Consider the following 14,503-nt stretch of genomic DNA (forward strand, 5'->3'; position numbering starts at 1 on the left):
GGGATACAACCATGCCCCTCTGGAGCCCGTTCCACTATTTGCTAACTCCTTCAGTCAAGAACTGTCTTGTCATACCCCACCTAAAATCTCCCCGGTACAATTTGAGGCCGTTTAGTCTCATCCTGTCACCTAGTACGAAAGAGAAAAACCATCACCCACCTCACTACTTCAGACTGGTAAATTTAATGTAAAGAGCTGTTTAATGCAGCTTACACAGTCCATATACGCATACAGAAGTGCTGTAGTACAAGATTCCAGTTACAAGTAGGTATTTTATAGGATACTGAATACGGCACCGTTACTCGACAGGTACACCAACTGTCCCTCTGCTCTCCCATGACAGTGGTTTCAATTTCAACACTTATATGAGACTTTACACGGAATAAAGCTCCTTTACATGATGAAGCTGTGTCTGGCATCAGCCACCCCTTCCACTGTGATCTGGTCCTGACATGCATGAGCCAGCCAGGGACACATGCTTGACACCCAGGCAGGTGATAATTAGCTCCTCCTCATTGCCTGCTGTGTATTGTCCGTGTTACGCAGCACTCTCCAAAGTCAGATTACTGGGTAGGGCAGCAGCAGGAGACAAGTTCAAGATCTCTTCAAATGAAGGGCCTTCATCCTCCAGGGGTATCTCTGCCTCAAACATACGCTGGAGCAGAGCATCAACTGTCCTGTACCCTGCAGGTGACAAAAAAACAAGTGTTAGTTTCAGCATCCAGTGCTGTTTCTCAGCAGAAGGCAAGTGGTTGCTACCTTAAGGAAGCTTCCCATGTTTCACACTAAAAAAGAAAGAAAACAAACGCCTCAAAAATGTTCCTGGTATTTTACCCCATACATTTTTAAATACTAAGACCATTATTTTAAGATTTAAGCATTTCTGTTCCTGTGTGTCCATCAGTGGATCTGTGATCCCCATCAACTGCTATGCAAAGAAATGCCAGGTTGGGGAACTGCTAAGGCCAGAAGAAAAGTAGTAATTAAGCATAGGAAAGGAATATATAGTCACCTCGTGATCCAATCCAGGAGAAACACAAAGTGCACATAGGAAAGAAAGAAAAGGGGCTTCTTTGCCACAGCAGAACTTCAGCCACCACAGTGGTGTCTTCATAGGCTGACTAGTGAAGAAAAGCCAAGGCAGAAGAGGGGAAGAGAAACAGCAAACATTAGTGCCCACAGATCTCTCAAAATCTCTAGCTGGGTTTTAGCTGATTTTATAGCTCAAAGAAAGCAGAAGTGCTTGGAAGCTCTCTCAGACAGCTACACACAGGGACAGTTCAGAGCCCTGGTCTCTTAAGGCAGTGCTGTAAGGCTGCACTTACGTTTGGAGGCAATTTTAAACACTAGCCCTTTAGACTGTGGCTTTGATCCGTGTTCTCCCTCGAGGTCATGGTCAGCACTCTCCATGTTCTCCAGGAGCTTTTCATCCTGGAGCTCATCCCTACACAAGAAGGGCCAGAAGTTAACCTGGGGGAGGGGTTGAGGGGTGAGGGAAGGGGAGCACATTCTGCCTCAGGGGCCCACGTGTACCCAGCAGCAATGGATTCTCTCAGGCAGAGTAGACACCAGTTGTAGTGTTTTATTTCCAGCATCTCTCCTGTCCTCTGGACTGGAAGAGCTCACAAAGGCAAACATGAACAGTCTTCTGCTAACATGGTCACGACAGGTAAGATCTTTGTGACAAGGAAGAGCAATCTCAGCTCACACCTCAGGCCAGAAGGTGGCTTTTTCCTCCAGTCACACTCTTGTCAGCTTGGCCAAGCTAGCCACATCAACTACAACCCCTTTGGTAGGCTTACTCATGAACTCCCATTCCCAGCTCCTGGATTTTCTGTTCAATGGCTGTTTCTACTTCACTCTTCTCCAAGGAGTACTCAACAAAGAAAGCTTCCAAGATGAATGACACAAAGATACTGAAAGAAATGATAAACAGAATAATGCAGCAGCATTTCCTTACTGGTACTTCCTTGCTTTTGGGCTTCAACTACTGTCAGCATTCCTAGGCTCAGTCCTTGGTGCTTCATGCTTTCCTTTACTGGGGATGGGGAGCAGAGTCAGAGCAGCATGCAGTGGACATAAAAACAGATGCTACAAATTCCCTATTACACAGAATCATGGAATCTTTTTGGATGGAAGAGACCACCAAGGTCATCAAATCCAACCATTAACCTAGCACTCCTAGGTCACTACTAAACCATGTCCCCAGCACCACATCTACACAGCTTTTTAATCCCTCCAGGGATAGAGTCTCCACCACTTCCCTCAGCAGCCTGTCCTAGGACTTGCTAACTTTCAGGGAAGAAATGTCTCCTAATATCCGAACTAAACCTCCACTGGCACAACTTGAGGCTGTTTGCTCTTGTCCCATTGCTTGTCCCTTAGGAGAAGAAATCTATCACCTCACTCCAGTCTCCTTTTGGGGAGTTGCAGAGAGCAATGTCTCCCCTCAGTCTCTTTTTTCCAGGCTGAAGAACCCAAGTTATCTTGGCTACTCCTTGTAAGACCTGTGCTCTTGACCACCCTACAGCTTAGTTGCCTTTTGGACACACTCTATGTCCTAAGAATCACACTATGTGTGATCCCAGTATCATCAGAGCTTCCTAGCAGGGAGCAGAGCTCCTCTTCTCTTCAGGGTGGAGGAGAGCAATCCAAAACTTACTTGATAATTATTATCACCATCACAATGTGGAAGGCAATGAAGTACAGCTTTGCAGGCTGAGCTGTCACGCTGGCAAATCCATTGGCAAAAAGTATAAAGGAAGTTAAGGGCAAGTGTGCTGAAGAAGATCTTCCTGTAGAGTGCTCAGGAAGCAACCAAACAACACTGCCCAGCAATGACAAATCCCTCAGCAGGGACTATTTCTCTGCTATTTGGCACTATGTGTGCGGGTGCTGGGCAATACAAGGGGAAGAGAAGAACTGGGGGAGAGCAAGGATCACCAAGCTCTCACTTGGATCTTCTATCGCAAAGGATATCATGCCACTGGTTGACTACAGTGAGCTCCATCAGGACAATGAAGGATGATGCAAAGTTGTTGAAGTTGTTCTTGCAGTATTTCCCACGGGCAAAGACAGAGTCCTTGAGAGCTGGGTTTCCACATTCTAGGGCATGAGGAGCATTTGAGCTCGCAGGGAAGAACCGAATCTTTCCATGGAATAGCTCCATGCCAACTATAGCAAATACACAATACACAACCTGGAAAGAGAAACCTTCTTCAGTAAGCAACAAGCCCACATCAGTTTAGAGTTTCAGCAGGGCATTTTTTGCAGGCAAGACTGCTGAGGAACAGTGCAGAATCTAAGAGACCCAAGCCATGCAAGAGCAATTACCAGGCAGGAATAATAGCCAAGAAGTACAACGCATGGAAATTAAATATTTTCAGATAATAAAAGCTATTTTTAGGAAATCACTTGAGAAACTAGTTCCTTGTTCAGCCTCTTGCCTAAACTATAGTTTGATTCCTCACTGTGTGAGGCCCAGACTGAACTTCCCCAGTCTCACTTCCCCAAGGAGCAGAGAAGCATATCCTGACCCAGCAACAACCCAATCTCTTTGCACACATTTACATGTGCAGTGATCAAAAATGAAATGAACACTTAAGAGTTTCAAAAGTCTGCTATGCAGAGATATGCATTTATTCTCTTGGAAACAGTGAGAGAGAGACATGTTCCTGTAAAGCTGGAGTGCTGTGAGCTAAGAAATAAGGATTTCTTACCAGAGTCAGCCCACCAAACGTCAGCATTGTTGGCATGATGTTTATCAGCGTGTTCATGATGACTCGGAACCTACAAGCAAAGGATTCACGACCAAATGCTGTGGAGAGGTTCTTTTAAAGCCCATACCTATCATTATATCACCTCCAGCATAGGGCTCCCACCATGCTCATAGAATTTTATAAATAAGTCTCCAGAAAGGCTGCAGCAGCTGGACTCATTCCAGAAACATTAAAGATAAGGCTTTGGGACAGTTTGAGTGGCCAAAGTTAGTCCAAAGCAGTCATACAGAGCAAGTCAAGGCACTGTCAGCCAACATCTGGCACAGGTTGCCCTATCCTGCTCATTACCTTTGAATGCTGTCAACAATCCTTATCAGCCTGAGGACCCTTAAGATGAAAACAATGTCCAGGATCTGTTGGCTGTTGTACTTTGTGCCTGAGAAAGGAAAAAAGTTTTTGGTTATGGAGAATCAAACACAGAAGTATAGGAGACAAAGCATGGTCTTATATTTGTTAGAACTGGGTCCTTGTTAAACACTATTTGTAACAGGTAGCTATTAAAAAAAAAGACTGACTGATTCAGTTCTTAGGAGCCCTATAAGAAATTCGTTGTCTTGTCAAAAGACCTCCCAAACCCAAGCTGATGGGAAAAGACAACTTGAGACCACCGAGTTTCCCAAATGCATGCAGACTGCTCAAGCTGCACTTACTCGATTTCAAGGTGGTATTGAGTATCGTTGCAGTCAAAGCAGCAAAGATGATGAGGGTATCAAACCTAGCACGAGGGAAGGCAGTGCCGTTAGATTTGTGGGGGATAGAATGGGCTGTTTAAGCTGCCACATAAGTAGTGTCTCCTTTTCTGCATATCTGCATCAGGCAGCCACATATCACCTCAAAGTACTTGCAGGATGGGGAAGACGGGAAAGGTTTGTTTGGCAAAGCACTGTCCCCTGCCCAGACACTATTTTCACATGCTGCAGTTACTTCTGATTTAGACTGAGGCAGAGAACAGTAATGTCTGTCAGAGCCAGATCAGCCAGGAAAGAGCATTGTGTCTTCTGGCGTGTTCTGTCACTGTAATTAAAATGGTAATGTAATGTAATTACACACCGGCACATGAGTTGAGCAGTCCATCTCTCCAAGAGACTTGCAGCTCTTGAGAAGCACAACACAAAGATCTCATTTCCCACTACCTTTAACACAAACTTTCATCTCACTCACCAGTTCCAGAATTGATTTTTGCCAAAGAACGCCCTCGGTTCATAGGTGTACACTTTCAGGAATATCTCAATTATATACAAAGCAAGGAAGACCCACTCTGCATAAGAGATATAAGGAGTTTCCTCATCCAGAGCAATGAAGATAGCATTTATTAGAATGATCACATCATAGGTCCAAACAAATCCCCTGCAAGAAAAGAAAATCAGTTTGTCACTCCCAAGAAAGTAAAAGTTACACAGTTATTTCAGGAATTTTTTGCTTCCCAAATGTTGCCATTTAGGAAACTACCTTTACTCAGTTTTCCTCAGCCTGAGAATTTAGGAAGTTTACTGTAGAGTTTAGCTTTGCTCTCCAAATCCAAAGCAGAGCACAAGGCATTGGAACGGACTGCCCAGGGGAGGTGGTTGAGTCACCAGCCCTGGATGTGTTTACAAGTTGTTTGGATGTGGTGCTTGGGGATATGGTTTGGGGTGAGTCTTGTAGAGCAGGGTTATCAGTTGGACCTGGGGATCCTGAGGGTCTTTTCTAACCAGAATGTTTCTGTGATTCCGTAAATGTTAAACTCGGAGACTGACTGCAACTGAATTTTCAACAACTCAAGAAGCACTTTTCATGCAGAAAACCTGGACAAATCAAACAGAAGAATTGGGAGGGGTGTAAGGTACACTACATGGATGTGCTGCATTTAAGAGGGACCTGGACAAGGTGGGAAGTAGGCAGAATCCCACCATATTTAGCAAGAAATGCAAAGTAATGCTCCTAAGGAGAAATTACTTTAGACACCAGCACAAACAACTGCCAACCATCTGAAAAGCAGCACTGAAGAAGACCTAGGATCTTGGCTGACAAGTTGAACATGAGTCAGCAATACACTCTGGTAGCAAAGAAAATGGGCTGCATTAGGAAGTGCTGTCAAGAGCTTGAAGTACGGGATCTTCCACCTACTCAGTACTGGTGAGGCCATATTTGGAGTACTATGTTCACAGGTGGGCTACCCAGTACAAAAAACATGAACATACTAGAATAGGTGTGGCAAAGGGCCACAAAGCCTATCAATGGGTGGGATAGTGTAACACACTGCTCCCAGAAGGAGGATTGTTCAGTCTGAAGGGAAGAAGGGTCAGTGGGTTCAAGATGTATAAATACCTGATCGGAAGGTGTAGAGAAGATGGAGGCAGACTCTTCTCAGTGGTATCCAGTGAAAGCATGAGAGGCAAGGGGCATAAATTGAATTTTTTTTGTTTTAAACTGAGGGTGGTCAAACACTGAAACAGGTTGCAGAGAGGTTATGGAGTCATACGTGGAGATACTCGAACCCCAGCTAGACATTGCCCTGAGTAAGCTGCTCTAGCTGACCGTGCTTTGAGCAGGAGGGGTTACACTAGGTTATCTCTAGATGCTCCTTCCAAACTCAAAACTTCAGTAATTTCACAGTTCTGAGAAGCCTCAGCTGTGAAACAGAGGACTAGTAGATCATATTACCAGCTTGATAAGAGCTGATGAACCAGCACAATACAGCTTTGCAGCAGAGACTTCAGAGGTAAATTTACTTTTAAAGTATTTGGTCTGGTCCTTCAAGACAGGCCACACAGAGCTTCTTGCTTTCACTAAAAGCTGTTTACATTTAGCATCTACAGAAGATCTGAACAAGCGGGACTGGAAGAAGTATGGACTCACCAGTCTACTGTCTTCACACTGAAGGTAGGCTAGAAGTGAAGCTGTCCACAGGGTGTTTATAAAACACAATTCCCAACGTTTGCACCTTCTAGCATGACACCCAGATGAACATCTGCTTGCAACACCTCTGCTTCGCAGCCCTTTGAACATTAAGAGCTGCTTGCTCTATCAGCAGAGCCTCACCTGTGCCTAACCATGCTGCGCAGGAACCGACTCACTGCTGACTTGTACATGCGAGGCATCCACTGGCCCAGAGGATGGCTGCGGATTTTCAGGGTAATCACCTGGATGTTGAGGAGATCTGCCAGCTGTATAAAGGACTTCTTGTCTGCAGCAGGAGAGACAGCAACACACGTCAGTCTGCTATCATGCAAATGCAAACCTAAATGCAGAGAAGCTGCAGCAGTCTGGCTGGACTCCGCATCTGTTTACAACAGCAGGCAACATGCAAGCTCGAAGTGTTGCCCACCACCAAACAGGCTCAACCCAGTACTTGAGCAGCTCCTCCTTCCTGGAGGGACGGTTCAAGCCATAGCCCAACAATCAAAATAAAATCTTTAATGATCAGAACGGGTACTACCTAGTATGATAGAACTGAGCCATGAGGATGCTGACTCATCTCGCATCCCATCTCAAGCAGAAACAGAGCAAGAGAGTCTAGAGGACTGTGTGCAAAGCCACATTGCTCAGAGGAATCTAATAACAAGGGAGGCTTTCCTTGTCCTGTGCTGAGAACAGGAGCTCATATTCTCCCTAGAAGGCTCAGCCTCATATCAAATGGCCATGAAGAGCTGCCCATAGCATACCTGACACAGGCTGCAGCACAGGCAGAAAGAATATGTTTTCAGGATTTTATCAGATTGAAGCAGAAAGAGGGGCCTGGAGCCTCTGGGTCCATTACAGATCACAAGTTCCAATGCCAAAACCCTCAAAGCTCCTGACCTTGGCCTCCTCCCCAGTCCCTTCAGCATAGCAGGAAGCCACCGCTCACCTATAAAGCTCTTCTGCTCATCATCTGAGATGCGCAGCAGCAGCTCTCGGTGGGAATTGCTGATATCAGGAGCCACCAGCTTGACAAGCTGTTTCCACCGGGCTTCTCTAACCACAAACTGTGCTCCTTCCTCTTCCTTCAGGAGGTTGAAGGCCTCTATCATTTTGCGGCGCTTCATGTAAGCAAGCTTACGGATCTCATTCTAGGGAGCAAGAACATCACAGTGTGTAGACAGAGGACACTGGCAGACAAAATATAGCACCTAACAGGAAAGTGATGATAAAGACCACAGGATCTGCACTTCCATGGGTCAAACATGCTTCCCATCCATAGTGAATGCTGCTGAGATCAAGGGTGGAGGTTCTCTTTAACACAAATTTAAATGCAGGCTTAAGAACCTTATATTCTTGGGAGACCAGCTCCTGGGAAGATCTGGCAGCCTGCTTACTGAGAAAAAGCCAATCCCCTCATGGAAGCACCCAGGAATTTCCAGCTTTCATCTTTTGATCACAAGTATCAAACTGCACCGACTCTGGGTAAAAGCAGCAAGAATTCTGATTTACTTAAAGCAAAGGAAAAATAAAGAGATGTCTAAAGAGCACACAGGGTGGTAGAAAAAGTGTGCAGAAGTTTTCCAAAGGAAAGGCAGTTATATAGAACTGCAGCAGTCGCTGATCATAATTTGTTCCCCCAAATATTACCTTCAGGTGTTTTTTGTAGTTGTTGTATACAACAGCCAGGAAGAGAGACATGAAGATGTACGTGTTGACGATGACAAAGGCAATAAAAAACAGGGCATACCATGAGCTGAAGTCAAATGCTGGCATCCTACAGAAAGGGAATGAGATTGCTGCTTGCTGGGCAGATAAACACAGATAGTAAAAGAAACTACAAGAAAAGTCTTCCAGATGGATTTCTCAGTACTGAGTTGGAGAGCCAGAAAACACCCAAGCAAAAAGAACAGGCATGAGTTCAGATATTTAACACTTTTCTTCTACTTCTTTTAGTCTGTTGGGCTCCAATTGAAGAGATGAAGAAGAGAAAGCACAGAGATTAACCTTCTGTCAGCATAGCTAAGCAGAGTCTTGAATTTATGCCTCAGTCATAAAATGGTTATTTGCTTCACAGACTCTCACTGCACGCATATTTCCTCCTCCACGCTTTACAACCAGCAGCATTTCTTGATCTGAATGCCTAGGATCCCTTTAACATCCTAGTTCTGTTCAGTACATCCCCAGCACACTAGCAAGTCTGCCATTCTTCCCAGGCCCCCTCTCTGATGGTACTTTCAGAGTGAAAAACCAAGATGACAATCCAGTAAGAAGAAATAAGGATGGAAAGTCATTAGTGTTTTTAATTCATCTTTTCTAGAAGTCTTCCTAACTTCAGATTCCAGTTTAGAGCCATCTGCAGAACACAAAACACCTGCAGGCTGAAAAAAATCAAAGCCTTGCTGCCACTCAGAAATACCTTGTTGTGCAAAACAGTATTGTTCTAACCAGAGAACCTGCCCCTAAGAGCAGAACACTAGCACTCACAAGGGGAAAGCTGCTAGCTCAGCATACATACATGACATCAGGGCTGTTTGCTGTTGTCACCAGCACATAGAGGTCAAACACAATTTGTAGGTAGTTTCTGAAATATGGCAAGCCTTCTGCTGTCTGGAGATTCCTAGAAGGAAAAGGACAATCTGAACTTAAGCACAGAGGTCACAAGTACCAGCACAGAACTGCACACACCAGCAGTTCTTGTATTCACTGGTAGTCACTTGGAGTTGCTGGATTCCCTCTCGTGCCAAAGTACCACATTCTTCCCACCCAGCTCTAACCAAAGGAATTATTCACACCTCTCACCAAACAGCTTCAAGGCCATGAGAGAGAACATGAGAAGGCTAAACATGAAGAGCAAGAAGACATAGGTAATCTCTGGCAGTGTGTTGCGGATGCTGCGGAAAGCTCTCCGAATCTGCCAGGAAGAAGCAAATATTTTTTAGAGTCAAGTGATACTTGTTTTTCCCCCTCACCATTCCATTTGGATTGGACACCTACACAGGAACTGACAGAATGGGACAGGATTCTGTCACCCAGAAGTGCCAGCTCTGTTCTGCAAGAGAAGTAGGCCTTTTCTCCTCATTCCTCAAAGACATTAGGAGGACATCTTACCCATAGGCCATCGTGAACTCAGCTGTCCAAGGGACAGCAGGCCCCGTGGCACTGCTGAGATTCTTGTGGCAGGAGACCAGTCAGGGGCAGAAGCCTATCACTCCAGGACACAGAACACATGCTCTGATCCTGCAAGTTCAACTGCTCCCTCCCCCAAGCCTCCACACTCTAGCAGTTTATTCATTTGCTAGTGAGGACCAAAACACTCTTGGGCAGCAGGGCAAAGATCTCCCTGTGACAAGAGAAACCAGAGTCCCAGCTGCCCACTAGACTAAGTTCAGCTTCCAAGAACAGCATGACAAGTGTGATTGCCTCACAGATTTCCAGAAATAAATAACCTGGTCTCTGACCCAAGAGGAAGCAGTTTTCTCATCTGTACTACTGCTCATGTTCTTGAGGACAGCATCTAATTCTGCTTGCAAACAGAGACAGCTCCTCTACAAAGGTTAAACTGAGCATAGACCTTACAAGAAGTATTTTCCTTCTCCCTGTAGTCTTAACTTTAAGTGTGGCATTTCCTAAATTATCACCACACCATGTTTGGTGAGAAGCTCTAGTTCCAGCCTCAAGAGTTCCTAGGGTTCTGGACAACAATAACCTAGCCCACAGGGACAGGTCTTTTGGTACTCTGCAAAGTCCAAGTAGCACCAGTTCTCTGAATTTCAAATTCTTGCTTCATGCTACCTCTGAGAGAAACCTTTACTTACAGAATCCTAAAATTCTGCAATTTCTACACAATCCCCTCTGTTTAAAACCCCCTAGGTCTCAGAAACCATCAGGGTGTCCAAAAAAAAGGGACCTTGCAGCAGGGTACAATCCAACAGATCTCTTCCTTACCTGACGACTCTCTGCAAAGTTGATCAGGAAGACGGGTCTTAAAATTCTTGACCACCGAATGCTCTTCACATTGTATACCCTGAGGACCCCATATATGGCCAAGTCAGTTAGGGACAACTGTAGAAGAAAGAAGGAAAATTCCCAGAAGCCATGTTGGGAATGAAGGTAATAGGGTTAGCTGATAAAGACAGACACACACACAAGTTTGTGAGAATGGGCCCAGCTGTTGGTTGATTTGGCCATGGCTCTTGCAGAGCCCTTGCACATCAGATGCACATTACTAAAAAACTGATAGGAGGAAAAGCCACCTCCACCTTGGAGGCTCTCCTAGACCCAACTCACCAGGACTGCAGCCATGATGCAGATGTTTTTGGTATCCTTCCAGAATATGCTGCGATGGGTGACCTTTGCAAAATGTGTCAGTCGGCCAAAGAACACCAGAAGGCACAGCACCTCAACCAGAGAAGTGACCTGCAGACAAGGGGCAGAAGTCCTAACAGACAAGAACAGTGCTAGCCCTCTACATAGACAGACTAGGCAGAGTCAGTTGAGAAGATCTTCCAGTGGGTTTTGCTGTTGTCTGTTTTACAAGCTCATAGATCTGGCACTAAGCAGCAGTTTCAGGTGAAACTCTCTGCCACACACAGGTTAAAGACAGTAAATCTGTATTTACATAGGATTCAAGGAGAACATTGCTTGCATGCATGCTGATGCTAAACAAATAAAGGCTAAAGAGAAGACAGTACTCAAGGCAACACACTCCTCCTGCTTTCAGACGCATAGAAGCCTGGAATTGTTCTCCAAGATACAATATGAATTTGTCTGCAGTCACATCAGTCATTCCTGATGACCACGATGGGTTCATTAGTCCTTGTGCTCTGGCTCCTATGGCTTTTTTTTTGTCACCATTTCAGTAGATCAAAGATATCAACAGAAATATCAGCATCAATTATCTCCTAGTGCATCTGACAACTACTTTCAAGCAACAAATCCTTGCTTGCTCTATCAAGTAATGCAATACTAGTTGCACTGCCACTCCTACACCCAAAACTTACCAGGAAGGGGAGAGGATACACAGCAGGTTCTTCAAACACTGCAAGAGACAGGTTGAGGAAGATGAAAAAGTAGGTGGCTGTTCGCATAGTCCAGTGGTTATAGAGACGATAAAGTCTGTAGAAAGAAGGTAGTGGCACCATAAATAAAGGGTTCAAACACACCTTGAAAGACAACACACTGTCCTCCTGTCATGGAAGGAAAAGGGTAACAGCAGTGTATTTTTTGACAGTCAGGGATTTAGCAATTTGTTTCCTGGCCCTTCTTTATGGCCTCACAGCTGACTGGGATAAAAAAAGCCCAGGAAGGTGGAACATAGTTGTTTTTCAGTTCAGATTGAGACTGCAACACACAGATTTGGTAAAGCTGCTTCATTTTTGCATTAACTGCATTCCCTGGGTGCAGGCTCCTACTGAGCTCAGGTATCCACATGAAACACAAAGTAAGTCTGACTTGTTATCTAATACCCTTTATTTGCAGGCTAAAAAGCAAAGAGATAATCACCAAGGAAGATGTATGGGACCACACAGTAAACAGTCTTAAGAGTTCAAGCATTATTCTATCCCCTACAGCAGCAAAACCTCTGGTGAATGCTGACAATTACCATGTACACATCCAGTTGTAAGCCTCCCACAGGAGGTTTCACATGATAGCAAGTAAAAACAGCTCCTTTAGGTAGACACAGAGCAGATCTACAGAGCATATAGCTCCTTCATCAATAAAAAAAGTCTCATCTGCCAAATAACCACCTGCATAAAGGCCAATGGTCAGATGACACAAATAACACTATACCCTTAATAACACCCTCAAGACAAGATCACATAAAACCTGCTCAGCTCTACTATTTGTACTAAGAATACCTACACAGGACATGATTTTTTTTATCCTCCTTTTAAGGTTTACACATGAATATTGCTTGCCTAAAGCAATCCCATCCTGAGTGTAAAGTCACTTCTGAAGTTGCTTGGCCTCTTACCATCAGCTAAAAGCTAAGACAGGCAAAATAGTTTTCAAGTTCAGTGAAATGCCCGAAGTCATTGCCATTTAACATAAACTTTTAACTACTCCTGCCCCTTGCAGCTACTGACCTTTCTGAAACACACCTGAGCAGAGGTACCATGCTCTGATTAGCTGTCACCACTGCCAAAACAACCAGTAATAGTTGTGAGCACCTGGCATAGAGCTGTTCTCCCAACCATGCCGCTCCCGGTCACAAAACCCCCTCTACTTAAACCCAGCTCAGCAACACTCCAGAACTTCCTTCCATACGTTAGAGGGCTACACCGAACTGTCCACACTCTTCATTCCCACAGAGGGCTGCGGCTTCAGTTTTGGCTGATTTTAGCTATTTTTGCTTCCTCAAAAGACAAGATTTTATCTCCTTTCCCATTCTAGACATATGGATGCACAGATGTCCGGCTTCGATCCAGTTCTTTGCACCCCACCCACCTTTCTCAGCAGCCAGCTGGAGATGAGTTGCTCAGCCCTTCGGACAGTTGTCCCCATATGTAGTGTGTTTGAGGGAACGCAGATCTCCTTACCTGACTGCCTCCGGGGAGGTCTTGAAAGGAATATTTCTATTGTACTGCGCATCAGAGACAAACGCTGCCGCCAGGAGAAGATCCTGCGGAAAGAGAGACAACATAGGGCTGGTCAGGGGGTGCAGGAACCTGAAAACAAAATTTCGGACAAATAAAGACGGTCCCGTTCATCCCAGGGCGCACTATACATGCGAGAAGCGGTACAACGGATGCCGCAGCTTGCCGCATCCATATCCCTCCTCTCCTAGCGGGAACCCGATACCCTCCCAGGGGAAACCTCCTTGCCCTCGAGCGGGACACTACAGCCCGCTACCTCCGAGACCCCCTCCGCCATGGCGCGACCATACGCTTCCCCTCCTCGGTCCCGCCGCCTTTAACAGGGCCCGGGCCCGCCCCCGCCCCGGCGGAAGGGGTGGGCAGGCGGCCCCGAGCCCCGCCACCAGACCTGCGAGCGGGCATGGGTCTAGAGGTCCTGCGGCCGCGGGCTGTGCGCTGGGCGCTGCTGGTAGCTTTCGCGGCTGGGGTGCTGGTGGGCTGGCATGCAAACAGTGCCCGCCGCCGATTCCTGCGCTGGCGCCAGCACCGGCTCCAGTGCCGGCTCGCCGCCACCAAGGAGAAGCTGGAGGCGGCCTGATCCCGCGAGAAGCGGTCGGTGCGTTGCTGCTGTTGGGAGCCGGCGTCCCTGCCCTCACAGCAGGTTTAGGGAGGTTAGCACCACTCTCTGATTGTCTTCTCCAGCAGCTTGGACTCGGCGGACGCTGCGGCAACAAGAGCAGATGGATTCCGCGCTGCCGCCGGAGCGAGATTTGCACAGGACTGGTGAAAATGGTGTTGGAGCGCTGGTGGAAAAGAACAGCACCTGTCGAGTCCCAGCGCCTTCAAAAAACAAGATCCTGAACCACGCCGATCTGACATACAGAACCTGAGAACCTAGAAGCAATGACAGCAGTGGTTTTGTCTGTCTGTTTGTCCTAAGTCTGCCACACCTCAGCACTGCTGTGCCCTGTACAAGAAATGCTGCTTTTACATTAAACTAGCAAAAATGATGCTGTGATGTGCCTAGGCGTGTTTATTTCTCTGACGACCGAAAACAACGCATATGGGGCACTTGAGAGAGAGAGTCTCATTATGTAGTGAAAATAACCTCATGGGGCCAACTAAGTGGTGAAATGGCTAAGTCTGTTGGTAGATGAGTAAATTAAATGAAGAGTGCTTGTGCTTTTGGCGGTGGATTTCTTGTGCTTTGGACAAGGAAACTGTGGAGCTACAGTGCTTCCTTCTTCCCCTGCCACCACTTCCAAA

The 14,503-nt window shown here is 46.1% G+C and overlaps 1 protein-coding gene across 3 annotated transcripts; it reads right to left on the reverse strand.

The window, feature by feature from the left end:
• Window positions 1-164: 164 nt before the first annotated feature.
• On the reverse strand, window positions 165-14,261 carry LOC135176713 (uncharacterized). 3 transcript variants are annotated; one of them, XR_010302791.1, is made up of 20 exons: window positions 13,515-13,585; window positions 13,202-13,284; window positions 11,663-11,777; window positions 10,950-11,078; window positions 10,608-10,724; window positions 9,455-9,573; window positions 9,178-9,279; window positions 8,310-8,436; window positions 7,609-7,810; window positions 6,801-6,945; window positions 4,941-5,126; window positions 4,430-4,494; window positions 4,068-4,155; window positions 3,720-3,789; window positions 2,980-3,199; window positions 2,663-2,753; window positions 1,803-1,916; window positions 1,326-1,444; window positions 1,013-1,121; window positions 594-684 (listed from the first exon to the last, which is right to left on the reverse strand). XR_010302791.1 is itself a non-coding variant. In XM_064145957.1 (19 exons), exons 3-19 carry the CDS (start codon window positions 11,747-11,749, stop codon window positions 539-541), a joined length of 2,127 nt encoding a protein of 708 aa, XP_064002027.1. In that variant the 5' UTR covers window positions 11,750-11,777; window positions 13,202-13,284; window positions 13,647-14,261; the 3' UTR covers window positions 165-538. The 3 variants fall into 3 exon arrangements, 2 of the variants coding, with proteins under 2 accessions (XP_064002027.1, XP_064002026.1); XM_064145957.1 differs by lacking the exons at window positions 1,013-1,121; window positions 13,515-13,585 and adding an exon at window positions 13,647-14,261 and having other exon boundaries at window positions 165-684; XM_064145956.1 differs by lacking the exon at window positions 1,013-1,121 and having other exon boundaries at window positions 165-684; window positions 13,515-13,582.
• Between the last annotated feature and the right edge of the window lie 242 nt (window positions 14,262-14,503).

This window comes from Pogoniulus pusillus, chromosome 7 (assembly GCF_015220805.1).
Source record: "Pogoniulus pusillus isolate bPogPus1 chromosome 7, bPogPus1.pri, whole genome shotgun sequence".
NCBI lineage: Eukaryota > Metazoa > Chordata > Aves > Piciformes > Lybiidae > Pogoniulus > Pogoniulus pusillus.